The sequence below is a fragment of the Oreochromis aureus genome, linkage group 8, assembly GCF_013358895.1.
Source record: "Oreochromis aureus strain Israel breed Guangdong linkage group 8, ZZ_aureus, whole genome shotgun sequence".
NCBI lineage: Eukaryota > Metazoa > Chordata > Actinopteri > Cichliformes > Cichlidae > Oreochromis > Oreochromis aureus.
The window spans coordinates 19737025-19756557 of NC_052949.1; the positions used below are offsets into that span (position 1 = coordinate 19737025).

At 38.8% G+C, this 19533-nt stretch overlaps 3 protein-coding genes across 7 annotated transcripts; 2 read left to right on the forward strand and 1 right to left on the reverse strand.

Annotated features, from left to right (window-relative positions):
• Positions 1 to 1220: 1220 nt before the first annotated feature.
• Positions 1221 to 5193, reverse strand: gnptg (N-acetylglucosamine-1-phosphate transferase subunit gamma). Its single transcript, XM_031739326.2, has 11 exons — positions 5042 to 5193; positions 4898 to 4952; positions 4751 to 4818; positions 4204 to 4258; positions 3986 to 4069; positions 3795 to 3888; positions 2750 to 2864; positions 2596 to 2678; positions 1817 to 1945; positions 1637 to 1718; positions 1221 to 1560 (listed from the first exon to the last, which is right to left on the reverse strand). Exons 1-11 carry the CDS (start codon positions 5106 to 5108, stop codon positions 1481 to 1483), a joined length of 912 nt encoding a protein of 303 aa, XP_031595186.1. The 5' UTR covers positions 5109 to 5193; the 3' UTR covers positions 1221 to 1480.
• Positions 5194 to 5231: 38 nt separating this feature from the next.
• Positions 5232 to 10710, forward strand: tsr3 (TSR3 ribosome maturation factor). Its single transcript, XM_031739417.2, has 6 exons — positions 5232 to 5634; positions 5823 to 6033; positions 7147 to 7340; positions 7446 to 7616; positions 10145 to 10199; positions 10369 to 10710. The coding sequence occupies exons 1-6, from the start codon at positions 5514 to 5516 to the stop codon at positions 10502 to 10504; spliced, it is 888 nt and encodes a 295-aa protein (XP_031595277.1). The 5' UTR covers positions 5232 to 5513; the 3' UTR covers positions 10505 to 10710.
• A 294-nt stretch (positions 10711 to 11004) lies between these two features.
• On the forward strand, positions 11005 to 19372 carry pdpk1b (3-phosphoinositide dependent protein kinase 1b). Of its 5 annotated transcripts, XR_005614046.1 has the most exons (15): positions 11005 to 11216; positions 13343 to 13633; positions 13850 to 13892; positions 13983 to 14120; positions 14214 to 14358; positions 14466 to 14563; positions 15002 to 15077; positions 15162 to 15230; positions 15355 to 15451; positions 15568 to 15741; positions 15936 to 16153; positions 16399 to 16456; positions 16767 to 16919; positions 17029 to 18032; positions 19279 to 19372. XR_005614046.1 is itself a non-coding variant. In XM_031739323.2 (14 exons), the coding sequence occupies exons 1-14, from the start codon at positions 11193 to 11195 to the stop codon at positions 17140 to 17142; spliced, it is 1698 nt and encodes a 565-aa protein (XP_031595183.1). In that variant the 5' UTR covers positions 11005 to 11192; the 3' UTR covers positions 17143 to 19372. The 5 variants fall into 5 exon arrangements, 4 of the variants coding, with proteins under 4 accessions (XP_031595183.1, XP_039472131.1, XP_031595184.1 ...); XM_031739323.2 differs by having other exon boundaries at positions 17029 to 19372; XM_039616197.1 differs by lacking the exon at positions 11005 to 11216 and adding an exon at positions 11217 to 11269 and having other exon boundaries at positions 17029 to 19372.
• The last annotated feature ends 161 nt before the right edge of the window (positions 19373 to 19533 follow it).

The following is a 19533-nucleotide window of genomic DNA, read 5'->3' on the forward strand; positions in this document are numbered from 1 at the left end:
CACATAATCAGTGAAGACACTGAACTGAATAACTTTTCTTTTGCACTCTCCTTGTAATCACAGTAACAAACACATACCAGACCACTGGGTTATGTTCTCCACATACATTTTATATTTGCTTATCATCTGGTTTTTGTGACTAACTCAGTGCAAAGCTAAGTGTGGGGGTGATTAATTTTACCCGCGTCTTTCACAGACTGTTAATATAGCTGTGTTGCGCGTGTCACAATCGGGCAAAAGTGAAGTCGGAAATGACCGGCTGTTACTTCTTTGAGTGCAGTATGACAGGAACATGTGTTTGAGTCTTAATATAGGACACAAACACAGAGGAAGGAAACAAAGTCAGTATCTAGCTGAGCCGTGATGACTTCATTTCCTATACAAATGCACCCAAATACAACACAAAGACATAAATGCTTTTCAGCCACTTTGTATATATGGACAATTTGTTTTTCCTGTTACTTGCATATGTATGAACAAAAAATTTACTCCTCATTTCATTATATTTTGTCAGGATATTGAAATATGCAAACATGGAAATGCAGAGTAAAAGGCAAAAACAGAGTCGGAGCTTGAAAATCAATATTTAGTGTGACCGCCTTTACTCTTCAGCACAGTCTGAACTCTTTAAGTCTGCTTTCCTGTCATTTCTTCAAGTAGTGTTCAGGAATAGTTCTCCAGACTGGCTTTTAGAAGAGTAGCTTTCTGACAGCCACCCTTCCACCTTTCACCATTTCTGTTGAGGCTTCAGTGAACAGTAGGTGGTTCTCAGGTCCTGTGTCAGGTTGGCTGGATTTTTTCCCCTCATGTCTTACGGACATGACGTTCTGTAGATTTATTGTTTTAGGCTTAACAGACAAACAAAACTGGACTGAAAATAAGTTAAAAAAAAAAAAAAAAAAAAGACGCTAGCTGCAAGAAAAACTTTAAGGATCTCTGAAGGTCTTTCAAACTAAAAAAAAAATATATATATATATAAAGAAATAAGCTTTGCACAGTATTGTCCTGTTAAAAATAAATAAATAAATCTGTACACTTTGCAAATATGCCCATGAAGATACTGTGCCTCCTCCCTGACACTACATCTACTTGTCAATACTTGAAAATGTAGAGAAAGGAGAAATGTGGTGCAAGTCTACATGAAGTAGTTCTGCAACAACAGCAAAAAACAAACTAAATAAACTTACTGATGAATTGAAACTTAAGATGAGACAGCTGTAAACATTTTCAAAGCTCATTTTATTTCTCATGCACGATGGTGTCTTTTCATAGTCTTGTAGTTCAAGCTCAGTGATGAATCCTCGACAAAAAAAATAAATAAAACAAAATTACCCACTCTCAGCTACACTTGCAAAATTTTATTCTGCAGTACCAACAGCCTGAGCACTACCAGTGTTGTCCAGTTACTTTATGTGTCTCTCTGATGCTGATCAACAAACTCCGCTCAGGTGCTTTGCCTCGTTTCTGGTCCAGGTAATCTTTACTGAACATCAATGAGTCCGTTGTCTCCTCTTAAGTGTTGATCCTTAACCGTCACGCTCACTGTACCTTTTGCGTCATCTGTCACATATAGGTAAAAAAAATCATTCATATAAACTGTACGAGACTTAAATGAGTTAAGACTGACTTCACTTACTTCTCTCAGAATTAAAAGGAATGTTATGTTGAGTAAGAAGAGCTCGCAGTCTCTCGGTCTCTTCTCTCAGTTTTTGGTAGTCCTGTAGAAAAAATATACAAAAAAAATTAACACTATTGAGCTTGTGATTGTGATTTTGTTGTAATGTTAGAAGAGATACTACTTTGAAAGGTTACACACCGCTTTACATTTCTCTAAAGAGTTTTGCCTTTCTGAATCAGCTGCTGCCTCTTGAACCTTGACTTTTACTTTCCGACTCTTCAGCAGTCCGGCGTCCTCAAAAATATCCTTTAAGAGATTGTTGTATCCCTGCAGCACATGTACAAAATGTAACCATAACCATTCCACAAATACCTTGAAATGTGTGTACCATAACAGAGCTCATCAACTGGTGTCTGATTTTCAGTTAAAATAACTGTACATAAAAGATGGACACAAAGCCGTAAAGAGCCCGTTTTCGGTGTTGTCATATTTTTGACATTTTGAAAACTCGTGATGAATGAGGAAACTGAAGAATGGTGCATCATTATATGGGTGCACTTGTGAATCACAAGTATTCTGTTTTATGCTCATTTTTCACTCTAATAGACATGCTAACAGATACTGTACTCAACAAAATTTGAGTGCAGTATCTGTTTAAGCAATTGAGAATATGACCTAATCTGGAAGGTGTTTACTGATAATGTAAATGAAGTGAGCAGCAGACTTATTTTCTCCTAGACGCCTGTCCAACTGGACGTCTTTTTGCAAACAGATGACTCACCCCCTGGTGGCCATTAAAAAGAATGCAGCTTTAAGGCACTTGAATTTTAGCTTCACTAAGTCTATCGTTCATATCAACTATAATTTCTGCGTCTATATTTCATCATTTCACAGGTGGCATAAACTGACATAGATGAAAAGCATAGAGGAAGCAAATCATACTGCAGTATTTGTTTACCTACCAAACTGGCCCTCACCTGCTCAGTTATAAGTCCTTCGTAGCGAGCCTGCTCCGCTTCATCCCATTCCTTCTGTAGCTCCTCTTTCAGAGTTGGATACACTTTAAAAGAGCACAGAATTTATAAGTAACCCTATCCCCACTGGCATGAAAGTAAGTCCTGTTTAACTTACCTAAAAGAGAATGTGGATGGCAAACAAGTGGGGTCTCAAAGGTTAGCGAGTACACACAGGTACTGGGCTCTGAGACTTGAGCGAGCTTGCTTCTTGTGCTGCAGACCAGAATCACCTGCAGATCCACGACAAGAAAGAAAGAAAACACAATTTCTTATTCATGTTGCTGAGTAAGAAAGTAATTCCCAGTTCCACATATTTATTCTTAGACTCTAGTTGAGATCTCCAGTGACTGAAACAGCTCCCTTCCCCCACTCACTCTAAGCCACTTTTGTTCTGAATGATTGACCCCCATAAAAGGCAGGTCTGAACAGCAAGTGAGTATATGGCAGAAAACTTTCAATTCAATTCAATTCAATTTTATTTATATAGCGCCAAATCACAACAAAAGTCGCCTCAAGGCGCTTCATAGGTACAGAGAAAAACCCATAACTAAGCATAACTAAGGGAGGATTCAGGGTCACCTGGTCCAGCCCTAACTATATGCTTTAGCAAAAAGGAAAGTTTTGAGCCTAATCTTGAAAGTAGAGATAGTGTCTGTCTCCCGAATCCAAACTGGAAGCTGGTTTCACAGAAGAGGGGCCTGAAAACTGAAGGCTCTCTCTCCCATTCTACTTTTAAATACTCTAGGAACAACAAGTAAGCCTGCAGTGCGAGAGCGAAGTGCTCTAATGGGGTGATATGGTACTACAAGGTCATTAAGATAAGATGGGGCCTGATTATTTAAGACCTTGTATGTGAGGAGCAGGATTTTGAATTCAATTCTGGATTTAACAGGAAGCCAATGAAGGGAAGCCAATACAGGAGAAATATGCTCTCTCTTTCTAGTCCCTGTCAGTACTCTTGCTGCAGCAAAACAAGGAAAAGGATAACTTTAAGGGCTGAAGGGCCAATTATCTTTGAGTTGGTTTGGCACTAGTTGATATGTTTACATTCACAATACATTCAAGCAATAATTAGCATTGCAAAGTGTTGGCCTCATTTTCAAGATGGGGCACAAATGTTTGTCAGTGGAATACCAGGAGGATTTTAAAGGTTTAGATACCTTTGTTTCTCTGTTTCTGTTTCCACAAGTGTCGCCGTCTCTCATCCACATGCCGGTGAAAGTGTTGTTTGCCATTTCCCACTCTTGCCAGATCCTGCAGGGACCAAACACAAACCTGAATCCTACAAGAAGCCAACATCTTGCTTCACACTTTTACATCTGGTTTGTGTTTTGTTTCTGAAGCTTCTTACCCCAAGATCCCACTGTAGGCATTCCACCTGAATGTTTGCTCATGCTGAGTGACGTTGTGAAATGGACAGAATTCATATTTATACCTGCAAAGGTGAGGACAACATGCCATTGTTTGTTTTGTATTTTCCAGACGCTCAGGTCCAACATGTAATAATCTAATGGTCTGCACTTTGGAGAGATGGTGGAAATACTACTGTATGACACGTTAAATACATACGTCGACTCCGTGAGACTGAAGCACTTTCCGGCAAGCTGATGAAGGTGCACTGGGCCTTAAGGAGGAAATCATTGCTCATATGATGAGACAGAAAATCTAAAGGACCCTTTAGTCAACATTTAGAACATTTTACACATTATTTAATGAATTGAGGCTTTAAACCAGGGATTAACCTAACTCCCCCTTTTGTCAGTGTAAAGAACTCTAATTAAACATTCAATCCCTGAAATATCACAATATAAGAAAAAAGAAGTGCAAAGATAAAGAAATGCTGCTGTAGCAAATGTTAGAAATCTGTCAACGTGACTCTTGGGGCTTAAAGTGTGAAAAATAAATGTCAGAAATGACAGAAAAAAAGTTCTGGTAGCTAATCACGCTGAGTGTACTGCAACTATAAGACAAAGTTTTTGCTACGGTATGAATGGAGAAGGTTATGATCAGGAGGAAAAACTCATTAAGTACACTTATAAGTCAGAAATCTACGCCTCCCTTCCTCTTTATGTCTGACACCCCCGGTTTAAATATTTAAATGATGAGTTTGTTTTACCAGATACTGGAGCTGGGGTCACTTTAGGTTGCAGTCTGCTGCCCTGAGCCACAAAAGGGTTGTTCAGCCTGGACACAAAGTAGATGCATTAGCAGGAGGCCAAAGTCAACAAAACTGCACAATGTGAACTTATTTTGCTTCACGTACCCAAATGTGTTTGGCTCTTCGACTATCTTCATTTTACCGGCGGATCCATAGTTACCTGCATTAAAAACAAGCCGACATCAGACACACGGAGCTCTGTGTAGATTAAAATCTCTGAATGAAGCTGCGCAGTAAAGCTGTACTTACTGAACAGATACACGCAGACAAAACACAACCTTATTAAATGAGCTACTCGGTAACTGAAACAACGCATTATTATTTACGTTATGAAGGCATTAAAGTGTTACTTTTCTGTCAACATTTCCTCTTTTGCTCGTTCCGGTCAGGTGACACGCCACGTGATCAAAATAAGCCATGAGCATGCGTGTTTTTCATATGGGACTGCGACGTGCTTACCACGATACGAAGCCAATCAAGCTAGGTTATACTTCATATGAAAGTGGTGCCGGATGAAAGGAGACTACTACTAGTTTGTGATAAAGTCTTGAAAGTTGCATAGGTCTAATTCGTACTGCAAATAAGAAGTTTTTGCTTCTCTTTTTTGGGCAGTTCTCTTTGTTAGACGAAGTGTTGTCAGCAGGATAGCCAGATAGCTTAAGTCATACTTGTTGGTCAGTTCATTGCAGTGACAGCCTGACAGTGACAGTTAACTAGAAGCATGGGACGAAAAAAGCAGGGAAAGTTTGTCCGTCCTGACAACAAGGGCAAAGACAAACGTCACAAAATGAAAGGGAAATCTTTAGAGGCCTTCACAGAAGAAATGCACACTGCTTTGGAAGGTAGTGTATTGATTATCTCTAATGCAAAAATGTTAAACATGTTGGCTGTAAGGCATGCTATTTACAATAGCGTCAGCATCATGAAATGCTGTCTACACTAGGAAAAAGTGCCCATTGCTCAGGACTGATAACACTCGATATGGTGTAAACACTTGAGAAATCTGAGATTGTGAACTTTCTCTCCTCAGCAAGTCTTCACAGGGAGGAGGGGGCAGAGGCCCCTCAGGTGAAGCTTCCTTGCCCACTTGCCATGTGGGAGTTGGGTCACTGCGATCCCAAACGTTGTACTGGCAGAAAGTTGGTGAGGAAGGGCTTTGTACGCAACCTGAGACTCAATCAGAGATTCAACGGGCTCATACTGAGTCCAATGGGCACGAAGTATGTGACGCCAGCAGACAGGTTTGTTCAGCTGTTTCCTCTGTACTTCAGCCAATGAAATCAAAGAATCTGTAGCCATAGACCACCTCATATAACTATTTATATACACATTTTGATGCACACCTGTTTAGTTACTCATTAACGCTTGTTCTCAGGGTGAAAATGTTTTTTTGATGCCAGTGTTCAGAGTAACAACAGTAGGTGAAATAAACACACGTTACGACCAAGAAATACAGAAGAACATCTATTGAAGTACAATTTGGACTCTTGAAGTAAATTGGATACAGCAGCAGAAGATCACACTGGGTCAGCTAAGAACAGGAAGCTGAGGCTACAATTCACACAGGTTCATCAAAACTGAACAAACGTTTTTGGAAAAATGTTGCCTGCTCTAATGAGTCTCGATTTCTGCTGACACATTTGGATGGTAAACAACACAAAAGCATGGATCCATCCTGCCTTATATCAGCAAGTCCAGCTGCTGCTGGTGGTCTAAATGTGTGGAAATATTTTGTCGGCACACTTTGGACCCTAGAGTACCAACAGAGTAGTGTTTTAGCACCACAGACTACTTGAGTTTTGTTTCTGATGATGTTCATCCCTTTATGACCACAGTGTACCCATCTCATGGTAGCTGCTTCCATCATCTCAGCCTGGTTTCTTGACTGTAGTAAAATGACAGCTTCAATCACCAGATCTCAATCCAGAAGTTTTGAATCATGGGTGTATATATCTACAACAACTGTTATATTCTGTCATGTCGATATGGACCAAAATCTCTGAGGAACAAGGTTTCAAACTCCTTGTTGAATCTATTCCATGAAGAATTAAGGTAGTTAGGAAGGCAAAAGGGGTACAACCCAGGACTAGCAAAGTGTACTTAATAAAGTGTCCCCTGAGTGTAAAGGCCTTCCTTTTAGATTTAATACTTGATTATTTACCCCATGTAGAGCTTGATCTTAAAGATCAGTCATATTAAAAACTTGAGACATTCTGATGCATTGTTATATTAAAACAAATGTTACTATACCAAAGTGTTTTGTTGGTTATGAAAAGTAAATAAATTCTATAATTTGTGTCACTGTTGTGATCCAATCCAAAGCGATTTTTTTTCCCCATGTTTTGTCTGCACAGAGAGATTGTGGCCAACAATGGGCTCGCAGTGATTGATTGCTCCTGGGCCAAACTGGAGGAGACACCCTTCAATAAGATGGTTGGAAGTCATCCCAGGTTACTGCCGTACCTCGTAGCTGCAAACCCTGTAAATTATGGCAAGCCTTGCAAGTTGTCCTGCGTTGAAGCTTTTGCTGCCACGTTCTGCATCGTAGGTAAGGGTTTAGGTTTAGTTATTCAGGAATACAGCAGCAACTGCTTTTTGTGTCTTATTTTGGTTAAGGCAGTTAAACTGTGACATATTGTTTCTGATATTGCAGGTTTTGAGGAACTGGCATTGCTCTTACTGAAGAAATTTAAGTGGGGGACAGCGTTTCTGGAGCTCAATAAAGTTCTGCTTGGCCGCTATGCTGCGTGTCAGTCGGAAGAAGAGCTCCTTGGTGTAGAGAAAGAGTTTCTCACTTCTAAACCAGAGGAAGAGGAGGAGTTTGGTAAATAACCTGGGGTTCCACGCAGTGTCTGGGTTTGTGTAGCAGTGGAGGTAGAGGGTCACTGTGTTTTGGTTCAACCTCTTTCTTGTTTTAGCTGTAGTTTGGCTTCGTGTACAACTAATGGCTCTTAAATAAATCACATTTATTGGACTTCAAGAGCTTTCAGATGACAATTTCAAGTAACTGTTTTAGTAACTGTTAAGTTTTAGTCGCATTTTTGTATCTTTGTAGCTGTTGCAGGGACAGTAAAAAAACGTATAGCATCATAGATTTTAAAAAACAAACATACAATAACAATATAACAATTCGGAAACAATATGTATACGATTTAGTGCAAAATGAGACCTGCTGTAGTGCAGTTAAAAGTGGGCATGTATCATCAGTGTTTGCACTAGCTCCTACAACAAAGTAGTGATTTTTCTGGCATAAGAGAAACTTTGATTGTCTTTTGTACTGGTAAAACATTAGCTGTGTTAACCCTAAAACACTAAAACAGAACGCAGAAATCACGCAGCAGAAAAGAAAGAAAACAAAGAGGCTGAAACAAGAAAATAAGACTAAAGCAGGAAGTTGTGTTGAAGTGGCTAGCTGTTGCATCACTTTAGATTTCCTAATAACAAATACAAACTAGAAAAAAAAGGACTTAGAAGGTAATTAGTTCTTGGACCTCTTGAGTGCAAAAATCTTGAGCCACTCCTAAGTTTTTCATATTTTGCATAGAAAATGCAAAGTAGGTGCAGTGATTTATTCAGACACATTTAAACAAATATGGAAATATAGCGTATAAGGCTAATACTATTCTAATGAGGTTGAAAGTGAATATTTGATGTGACCACATTTATTCATCAACACAGCCTGAACTATTTCTGACTAGATTTCTGGTCCTTTTCTTAAAGTAGTCTTCATAAATGGTTCTCCAGGCTTCTTGAAGGACATTCATTCTTGGATGTTGGCTGCCTTTGGTTCTGTTCTCTGTCAAGATGATCCCACACTGCTTCAGTAATGTTGAGGCCCAGGCTCTGGGGAGGCCAATCCATGAGTGATAGTGTTCAACTGTCTGTTTTTCTATCCAGTTATGCTATTACTGCATTGGCAGTGTGTTTGCTGAAAAATTGAAGGCGTTGCCAATTAGATGCTTTCCACATGCTTGTATCACCAGATAGTGGATGAAAATCTGAATGTACATTCTTGTCTGTAAATTTTGGCAAGATACATTTTCTCAACACCTCTCTCCTGAACTTCTCTGTACATATTGATGATGATTTGAATCAAAAATGTACAATTTTTATTTACTCCATTTTTTTCAGTCCAGTACTTCTTGTTTCCCTTCTTTAAGAATGGATTCTTGACATGGATTTCATTCATCTGACAGCATTTCTGATGAGGTAGTAGATGGATCTTTCTTTAAAACATGACTTTCAGATGTTACTGTTTACTGTAGGTAGTATTTTTAGGCCTGCCACTTTCTTTTGTCTTCCATTTGTCTAGTTTCTTCAAATTCTTTAAGGACATATGCAGACCATTTCGAGATATGCCAAGGTTTTAGCTAAAAGCTCTTTGGGAATCACCTTGTTGGTGTAAAAATACTATTTCATGCTTGTTAAGCTGTTATCTTTGGAATTTTCATAAATTCAACAAAATAAATGAGAAACAATTGTGTTTTTGTAACAAGAAAGTGCTTAAAGATACAAATTAAAGTTGGTTCTTGGCTTAATTTTCTGCAGTGTAGAAACAACAAAGGTCATCTCTTGAGTTGGGTCCCTTTTTGTGTTTGATTAATTCACGAGTCAGTGTTAAGTGGCTTAACAAACATTCCCTTGAAAATGGTCAGGTATTGGACTGGATTAAAAATGAGTGAAAAAGCCGCCACTATCCAAAGACAAACTTTGAAAGAGGTTCAGAAAGCCTGGAGAACTATTGCTCGAAACCACTTTGGAAGCAAATATTAAGAAATGAGGGATTTTTGCACAGTATTGTTGGTCATAATCAACTGTTTGATTCAAATGTATTTTTATTTTGGAAAGGTTCACTTTGGAAATGGCTGAATCTGAGTAATTGCTAATGAATAATTAGAATAATTTTTATAGTTTCCTGTTGTGACTCACATTTGCTAAATTGTCACCAGGAAACCAGTGTTCTCATATTTGTTTATAAGATATAAAACTCGTATTATTTTTAAGACTTTAAAGACAATTAGTAATGAATATTCCAAGGGGAAATAAATGTCATTATGAAGTGTTTTGTCTGATTGATTATCCTGTGGACATTGATATAACTGTTCCTTGCGTTGTTTCCTTGCCTTGTAATCAGGCTGCCTTATTGTTTCTTTTTCCTTTCCTTATTGGATTTTGACTCATTTGATTTTGCTTGAATCTCTGAACACATCTGGCCAGTGATGAGGAAGTCTGTATCCAGGCTGATTGTCTGGAAATGTCTAGAATCTGGATGTGTATTTTTGTTGCTGAGTGACCTGTAGTGCAGAATTAACTGTCCTCGTAATGAAAGCTACACATCTGTTTTGTTCACAGATCCATTTGATGTTAACTCTGGAGTAGAATGCATGAATCTCAACAGACGTCAGTGGTAAGTATTGATCTAGCACATCTTCACATATCTCTTACTTAGTTTTCTTAGTGGTGATGTTTATATGGCATAGAAATTACCAGCATAATTTTAAAAATGGCAAGAATTCTCTTAAAATAGGCTTTAAGGATTTGTTTCCTATGTTTACTGAGTTCATTTCTGTGTTTAGTGCACCTGTAGAAGATGACTCCAGTGAGGACACAGACCCCTCAGAGGAAGATGACGAAGATGAAGCAGAAGATAAAGAAACGGAAAGCAATGACGAGACAAGAACAAGCTCACATGACCATGATGAAGAGGATTGAACCAAAGACTTTACACTAAATCATATTTCAACTGTGGGTTCTTTTTAATACACGACTGTTTTAAAATGCTCAAAAAATATTTTGGCGTATGAATGGTTATGTATTTTTTTTGCCTATATGTTTATGTAAATTAATGAACTTTGTGATGCATGTCAACTAAATAGAAATAAAGTAAGGGTGTTTATTATTATTATTGAGATTTAAAACACATTATATTTTTGGTTTATTGACAAAATATTTATTAGATTAAACTTGTGTTTGTTGGAATATACTTGGTTGCCACAGTTTCACACAAAGCGTTTTATGGCTATTGGTCATTTTTGTCAGTTTGGGTATTTAGGAGTGCTTCTTCACTTAAGTTTAGTTACACTTGAATAAAAAAGACCTGTAGATCCTTCTTACTGCCATATATTCAAAGTTGGTCTAAAACGGGAGTTTGTAGGCCACGTCTACTGCGGTATTTGAATATCCACAACTGCTACCGTCTGACTCCGGCCCTATCAGTAAGATGAAGTTCAGTAGGTTGTTAATGTGGCGAGGGGGCGGACACAGCGGGACTCTCCTCTGCTGTCCTGCGGTAACATTGTTGTGGAACGACGTCACAGCTCGAAAATGAAGGCGCAGAGGCAGCCATTACTGGAGCTTCTCTAATTATTTTATTCCAAATAAATACTCGCAGAAAACTCTCATGGCAAGAGCTACAAGTCAGGTGGTAAGTGTTACAACTTTGCCGTGAATACCAGCTCGAAGCCGGTGCTCAAAATGGTCAGTGTAGAGGCTGTGTGGGGATAAATAGTTACGTCGGGCCTTCATTTGAAGAGCAGTGCTAGCTGCAGGAGATCGCTTAGCCTTACGACTCACTAGCAGCTTGCTAGTTTGCTAATGTTGGCTATCGCAACACCCAGTGTTTGCCTTGTTAATTTGGATCGTCAGATCTCACACAGTATTCATGAGTCACACTTTCTCGACTTATTTGGGCCTTTTGAAACGTTTACCAGTACACGATAATGGTTACAGGGGGGACACATGAGCGTTTTCCTCTACCAGTAACTATTGGCTATTGATAGCTTAACAGGTTCGCGCTTTCGATATCCCCGTTTGCTAGCAGGCTAGCATTAGCTTTATTGCGTTCTTCCATTGGTTAGCATATATTTTGAAGGAAAGCGTTGTGCTATTCGAGTGTCAACTTTCAAATCTTCATATAAACGGCAGGAAACTAACTTTTTACACAATTAAGTGACGTTTCTTGAAAATGCCACACGGTTTTGAAGTTGCTTGTGTTGCCTGATTTGCTAACGTTAGCTAATTGGCTGTTGGCGTTAAGTTTGTAACTCACTGTCAGCGATGGCCGGCATTATTTGACAAGCCAGCAGGAGCTAACATTAGCTTCTTAGCAAGGTAAGTTCGCACAGGCCGGTTGTTTCACGACTTCTCAGAGTTAGGAAAACGTTATTCGGCGTTTTCCTCCAACCATTACATGCCTGACCAATAGCAGTGACTCAGTAGGTAGTTATATGGCTAGCTGAAATAGGCCGGAATAGGCAGCTAAAATAATGGCCACACCTTGGTTTTGAATGAGAAAAAGCTAGGCCAACTGAACTAATTAAACGTAAACTGAACTGCCAGCTAAACTACACACTTATTGTTCGGGTAATTCAGTGTGTTTATATATAAATGACACCGGTACCGGGAATTTTTAGGAAGCACTATCTTTAAGTTTTAAACAGGCAGTTGGTGTGCCTCAGCTGCCATGTCAGTTTGATTATGTACACATAGATGGTGTGAGTTCAGCGCAGTTTATGTCTCAAGTATCACTGTCACATGAAAAATTAACTTTGACATAGTTTTTACAGCTTGAACACAGGTGGGTGGGACCACCAGGCTCAGAAGTGGCTCCTTAAGCAGTTCCTTCTTATCACTGTTAGACTTTGGTCTACAAGTGGTCTCACTTGTAGTAGTATGTTTAGGTTATTGTAATTTACAGAACTATAAGCAACAATAATTTTAAGCCAGCAGCCTGTAAAGTGCTTCGTGTAATATGTGAGTACATTTCTTTCTCTTCATGTGTCATATGTATGCTTTGTGAAAGAGATTTAAGATTCAGCATTAATTATTATCATAACGCAACGGAAGGTTGCACAACAAAATTCTACATGGAGTTACTTCATGCTAATAAAGAACTGGATAGCAATGTGGATATAGCTATCATTAAAAATAATTAATTAATTTAGTTAATTTTCATGAGTGCAATGAGAAAGTTCAGAGATTCCAAAGCATATGAAAGAAAATTCTTCAAAGTGTTGTTTACACCAGTGGGAACTTTCAGGTGTCAGTAGAGTGAGAAGACCGTGGTTGTGGTGGGTAACTTCTTTTAGTCTCATCTATGTAAACATCTCAACTCACCTTTGTCACTGGTGCCGGTGATGTTCTAGGAAGCTCATGTTTTTCAGTAATTAAGTTTAGCTGCTTTTGCCGTGTGCTCTTTGGGCCATCTAATCTGTATTTTGACAACTAATAGCCGCATCAATTACTAAATCCATCACAGACTGATGGAAAAACCTGAAATTCCTCATTTAAGTGATAGTTTAAAGTGCTGAATAACAAAACACATTTTCTTTATGCATTCATTTTTATTGAAAACGTTATTGAAATGTTAAATTGTTACTATTTTATCCTGATATTTTTGTCATCACTGTTATGTTCAATCCAGTAGTAGTTCAGATGGTTATACAGTCCCTCAGCTTTCTCAAGTAAAGAGCCTTTCCACATGTGAATTGTTATTTACCTGTGTCACCCTGCTTAATAACACATTCTTTATGATGCCTCTTTTTCTTACAGTATGATGTTGTGCCCATTCAGCCCAGCGTTGTCATCTGTTCCTGCTCGCATCCATCAATGGTAAGAAACCACCCTGACTCCTGCTCGCCACTTGCAATCCCAGGCGCAAGCAGCAGCCACTGCCCCAGCATGGAGGGCGCAGCCTCACAGGCTTGTGGTGTAGGAGCATCTGCTAGCAGCCAGGCCCCACAGCTCTGCACACAGGCAGCCGTCCCGGCTTCTCAGCCACGCAAAAAGAGGCCAGAGGACTTTAAATTTGGCAAGATACTGGGAGAGGGCTCCTTCTCAACGGTATGTAACTTACATTCCACTTAGCTTTTGAAATGTACCGAGGAAGATGTTGCTACATGCTAGCGTTATTTTGATTAATGTACTTGGATGAGTCATGCTGAGTTCATTTTAGGTGAAGTGACAAGTAAGCCCAAGGAAATATTATTATTATTTTCCCTCAACATCTGACTGGTTGGTTACATGCCATATCATTTCACTGTTGTTTCTTATTCTAAGGTTGTCCTGGCAAGAGAGCAGGCAACAGGGAAAGAATATGCAAGTAAGTAATAACGTATAATGAATTGAGTTATACTAAAATGAAAAAGTTGCTGGGTTTACGTTTACTAACATTCTCTTTTCTCTCCTTTAGTTAAGATTTTAGAGAAACGCCATATTGTGAAGGAGAACAAAACCCAGTATGTGAAACGAGAGAGGGATTTGATGTCAAGTCTTGATCACCCGTTCTTTGTCAAACTCTACTTCACATTTCAAGATGATGAGAAGCTGTGTATCCTTTTAACAAATTCAGTCTATCAAGGCCTATTTCCTAACACGTGTTTTACTGTTTTGTTTAATAAGTTTTCCTTAACCAGTCTCTTAGATTTTGGTCTCAGTTATGCTAAGAACGGCGAGCTCCTGAAATACATTCGCAAAATTGGTTCATTTGATGAGACCTGCACTAGATTCTACTCAGCTGAAATAGTTTGTGCTCTAGAATACCTACACAATAAGGGGATAATACACAGGTAAGACAACACCCTTTGTTGTGTCCTTTTTGCAGGTTTTGCTATAGAAATTTCACTTGCTGCTAAGCGTTTGTTTTTGCTCACAATTTTTATTGTTTTAATTTCAGAGATCTGAAACCAGAAAATATTCTTCTGAGTGAAGAGATGCACATTCAGATAACAGATTTTGGAACAGCAAAACAGTTACCATCAGACAGTAAACAAGGTATAATCACAGTGCTGATTTCCTTTATGCTCCTTGTGGTAAAGTATGACCAGCATAAATATAGTCTTAACTGACCTCAAGAGACTGAGCATAAGTTTCAGAAATCTGCTGTTATTAATATCACTGGCTCTAAGTGAATCCAATATATTCACAAAGTTCACTTGTTCACTTGTTCACTTGTTCATGCCCCTGCTTTTGCTTTGACTGTAGAAAGCAGTTGACTGTTATACATCTGCTTTGTTCTGTGGTTTGATTATGGCTGAAAGCAATACAATCTTTGTAGCTGGTGAAGTAACTTGCAAGCTTGTCACCTATGTTAGATTAGAATCTTTTTGCACAGTATAAAAGCGTTTAATACATGCTGCATAGAACACGTTTAAGAAAGGAGAACTTGTCTTTTTACCCTTTTGTTTTGTTTGTTTGTTTGTTTTTTGGCAGCGAGAGCAAACTCGTTTGTTGGAACAGCGCAGTATGTGTCTCCAGAGCTACTAACAGAGAAATCAGCCTGCAAGAGGTAATGAGATTTTTATTAGGTTTTTCAGCTCAGGGTGGGCATCATTTCTGCAATTTTATAACTGTTTACTTTTTAATTTTTTAGCTCTGACCTGTGGGCCTTGGGATGTATTATCTATCAGCTGGTGGCTGGTTTACCACCATTCAGAGCTGGGTAAGAACTACTGTGTTTACAAAACTCAATTTTTCTTAATTGATTTTTTCAAGCGCAAAAAATCCAAACCACACACACCAATTTTTACTTGTTACACTTTTTCTTTTCTCTTTAATTGCTGTAGAAATGAGTACCTGATATTCCAGAAAATAATAAAGCTGGAGTATGAATTCCCAGAGAAATTCTTCCCCAAAGCTAAGGATCTTGTTGAACGGCTTTTGGTATGTCATTGCATATCACAATAACACATTTCAACCTCCTTTGGTAATAATTTGGAAATAAGTTAATCAGTTACTTGTTTAGAAGTTGGCTTATTTACATTTTATTTAAATTTCAGTCATTGGACCCAACCAAGCGGCTTGGCTGTGAAGAGATGGGAGGGTACGAACCACTGAAGCAGCACCCCTTCTTTGACACCATCTCCTGGAGTGACCTTCACCTACAGACACCTCCCAAGCTCACACCCTACCTGCCAGCAATGTCTGAAGATGATGAGGACTGCTATGGAAATGTAAGATATTTTACTTTATTATGGTAACAGTCTTGGTATGTTTTTTGTTTGTTTTGGTCTGTTGTTTGCTCATTCAAAGAAAGCATCAGGTTTGAGAGCTTGTTGAAGCTCAGAGATTCATCCAAACCGTAAACAAGTCATAAATTATCAGCATAACCTTTCATAACGAGACACTGTCTCTTTATGACTCTCAGTACGATGACCTCCTGAGCCAGTTCAGCAACATGCAGGTGGCCCCGTCCAGCTCATCACACTCCCTGTCACCACATGACTCGACGCCGCCGCAGAGGTCCAGCAGCAACATTGAGCAGTATATCCACGACCTGGACAACAACTCCTTTGAGCTGGACCTGCAGTTCACTGAAGAAGAGAAGCAGTTATTGCTGGATAAACAGACCACTGGAAACCCCTGGTAAACCCCTTCCATTTCTCCACCCTGTGTTAAAATGTCTGTGTCATGTGCTGTTCTTTGTTGGATTTATATCAAAACCAATTTTGAATCAATGTCTTGCTTGTATCCTGGAAATATTTTTGACTGCACTGGAAACTGTAAGAGATTTTTGGTGAATGATTTAGAAATGTGGATTAACAATTAGTTATGTTACTTCGTTTTAAAAAATTTTGTAGTTACATTTGCGTTTTTGTTTATCAACACAGGCATCAGTTTGTGGAGAATAACCTAATCCTGAAAATGGGCCCAGTGGATAAACGAAAGGTGTGTGTGAATTCTACGGCATATATTTGAATCCTTAATATTACTTTATTGCATTGTTTCAGTATTTAAAAAAAAAAAAAAGAAGAAAAAAAAAAAGACATCTTTTAGTACTTTACACTATTCTGCCAGCTAGACTCTGTGGAGTTTTCCAGTTTGAGTTGGCTACAGATCAGTGAAGTCACTTCACTTTGCTTTTCACTGCTGTCAAATGGGAAGTAAAGGGGAATTCCCTGTTGTACTGTGCAAAGTGTCACTGGCCTCGTAGCCCCCTCTGTTGGTGAAGCAATGAGATGTTTACATTCCTTTGCAGGGTCTGTTCGCCCGACGGAGACAGCTGCTTCTCACTGAAGGACCACACCTGTACTACGTGGATCCTGTCAACAGGGTCCTGAAGGGGGAGATTCCTTGGTCCTTAGAGTTACGCCCCGAGGCCAAGAACTTCAAAACCTTCTTTGTTCACACGGTACACAATTGTTGATTTGTGCTGCCTTTTTGACAGATCTTAATATTTTCCTTCAGTTTTATATAAAATAATTAAAAATCTGTAAATGTTTTTCCTATGATGTTTGCAGCCTAACCGGACATACTATTTGATGGACCCCAGCGGAAATGCAGACAGATGGTGTAAGAAGATCCAGGAAGTGTGGAGAAAGATCTATCAAAGGCACCAAAACCCTGGCCTATAGGAGCACAGGTTCACTCTGTGCCCACTCCTCTTTAGCTCTGAGGCCAATCACTGAGCAGAGTAACACCCTCTTTAGTGCCCTTCATCACCGCAATGTAAACAAACTCTTAGAGACGCTGGCATCTAGACCTTGTTTGTTTTCCTGAGTAGAACCATGGGAAAAATACAACTTTGGATTTAGGGTTGCTTTGCTTGTTCTTTGTGCTCTCTGTGAGGCTTCTATTGCATTTTTCCATGTATGGATGATAAGACTTCCACCATGCACATCTGCTTTTTGTACATTCTGCGGGGGTGGGCAAGGGGGGGGAGGAGGACAAGCTTTGTCTTGTAGAGTGACAAGCTTGGGTACCGCTGCGACTATCTCAAACGCAAGGACTGGTTTCCTGCTTCGATGATGACACAAAATCTTGCTTTTGTGAACCAGCGCCTCTCATGATATCTTTATTAAACCATATCCTAATCCTACATTGTATGTGCAAGCTGTAGTCAAGCCCCACTTTTAGTGCATATACTCTATAGATACTGTAAAATGGTTCAGTCTCACACGTTTACCAAACTCAGATCCTCTCTATTTTTGTCAGAACCCAAATATTTCCCTCGGTATTTGAGTTGTTTTTTTTAGTCTCGGTACTTTGCTTATTGCAGTTAAGGTCTCTATATAATAATGCAGAGTGCCGGTCTGCAGTGAGACGTGGGTCTGAACCAGTCTCTGTATAAGTATGAGCCTTCCATAGCCGAGGATGTTTTGCTAACAGGGGGGTGGGTAAACATGCCACTAGCTTGTACTTCCTAATCATAACTTGCTTATCTTTCCTGCATGGCCAGTTTTTGTAGCTCAGCCTTGTCCGCTTCTCTCCTAGGGCACTGGAGATAAAGTTTATTCAAGTAAAGGTGGGTATTTTTGACTGCATTGGAAACCATAGAGACTATTGTTGAATGATTTGGTTGTTCTGTACCATTCACTGGCTATTTCTTTTGTGGTGTGAGTTCTTAATTTTTTTATTTTTCTTTGTTTTGTTTTTTTTTTTTTTGGTGGAATAGTTCACTCATCTTCAGTATGCCCTATTCAAAACAAAATCTTATGTGCTGACTACCCCATGCTGAACAGAAAACCACCATCATCAACAGAGATGCATACACATACTATCATTTTCAGAAGCAATCACAGTAAAGCTGTTGTCCCTGGACAATATGGCAAAACTGCCTCATTGGGCTCATTGGCCCATTTTTTTTTTTTTTTTTTTTTTTTTTTTTATTATTATTATTATTATTATTATTTTTTTCATTCTGATGTTTGGCCCAATAGAAATTAAAGCGATTGATTTAACTTGTGCTCTTGTTTTAGAAATATGTATTATCATAATGCTTTTAATTTTTTTGTCATAGTACCTTACGGTCTTTCCAAAGGTCCTCTTCCTTCAGCTGAGTCTGTATGTGCAGTGTGTGACTGGGGACCCTCTGGCCCAGGGCCGGATGTGGTTGGATGTCAGTCAAAGAATATCTATCTCATCCAAATAACCGATGAAATTGCTGTATCTGTCTATAAAGTTGAGGAAGCACGAGAAGTGTTTTCCCCTCTAGTTAGAAAATTTGTTTGAATCAAGTCGATGGCAGTCGGTTACATTGTATGTAGAAGCTCTACCTGGCTTGTAACTGACTAGAACTGTGATGTACAGATGATGTATTATTAAAATCTGAAGCAAGTAATGCAATGATATTAGGATACAGTTTTTGTATTTTTATTCTTGTATAAGGTTATTTGATGGCTATTGTTTAGCCTATAGTTCATTCTGTGTTATTTAAATTCTAATATATGAATCATATTTGGATTGAAGTCATGTTCAGGGGCCATGTTGTGTATGTATTGAGATGTAAAGCCTTTGAATGTGAATAATTATTGTAAACTATAATATTTTACAGCTTTTTTCTTACTATATCATACATTTTCTATTTGCTCAGTGATTTAATCATATTCTGATAATTTAATGAATCTGTTCATTCTCTCTGATTATTTGTGCGCTAGGTCAGTAGATGTTGAATGATGAATTTTCCACTTAATGCTTGGTAGTCCAGTAATTAAAGCATGTAGGGATTTAGGCATACCAATAAAGCCATGTGTCCTGTCTTCTGTCAACAGCCTGGGTCATGACAGTCAAGAAACCGCATCATTCAGTGGCAATGGCATCTCACATTTTGCAGCATGTAAATAAAGTACCGGCTCATTATCACTGTTTTTGTGTCCTGAAAATTACTTTAACGCGCTTTAGTGCTAACTTCACAAGCTTATGTAAATACTTTAAGTATTCAGCGGCAACCATAGGAGTACACGAAATCTAAGATTTATTTTTTCCACCTCAGTTCCAAAGATGTGTATTTTCACTCACACTGACAT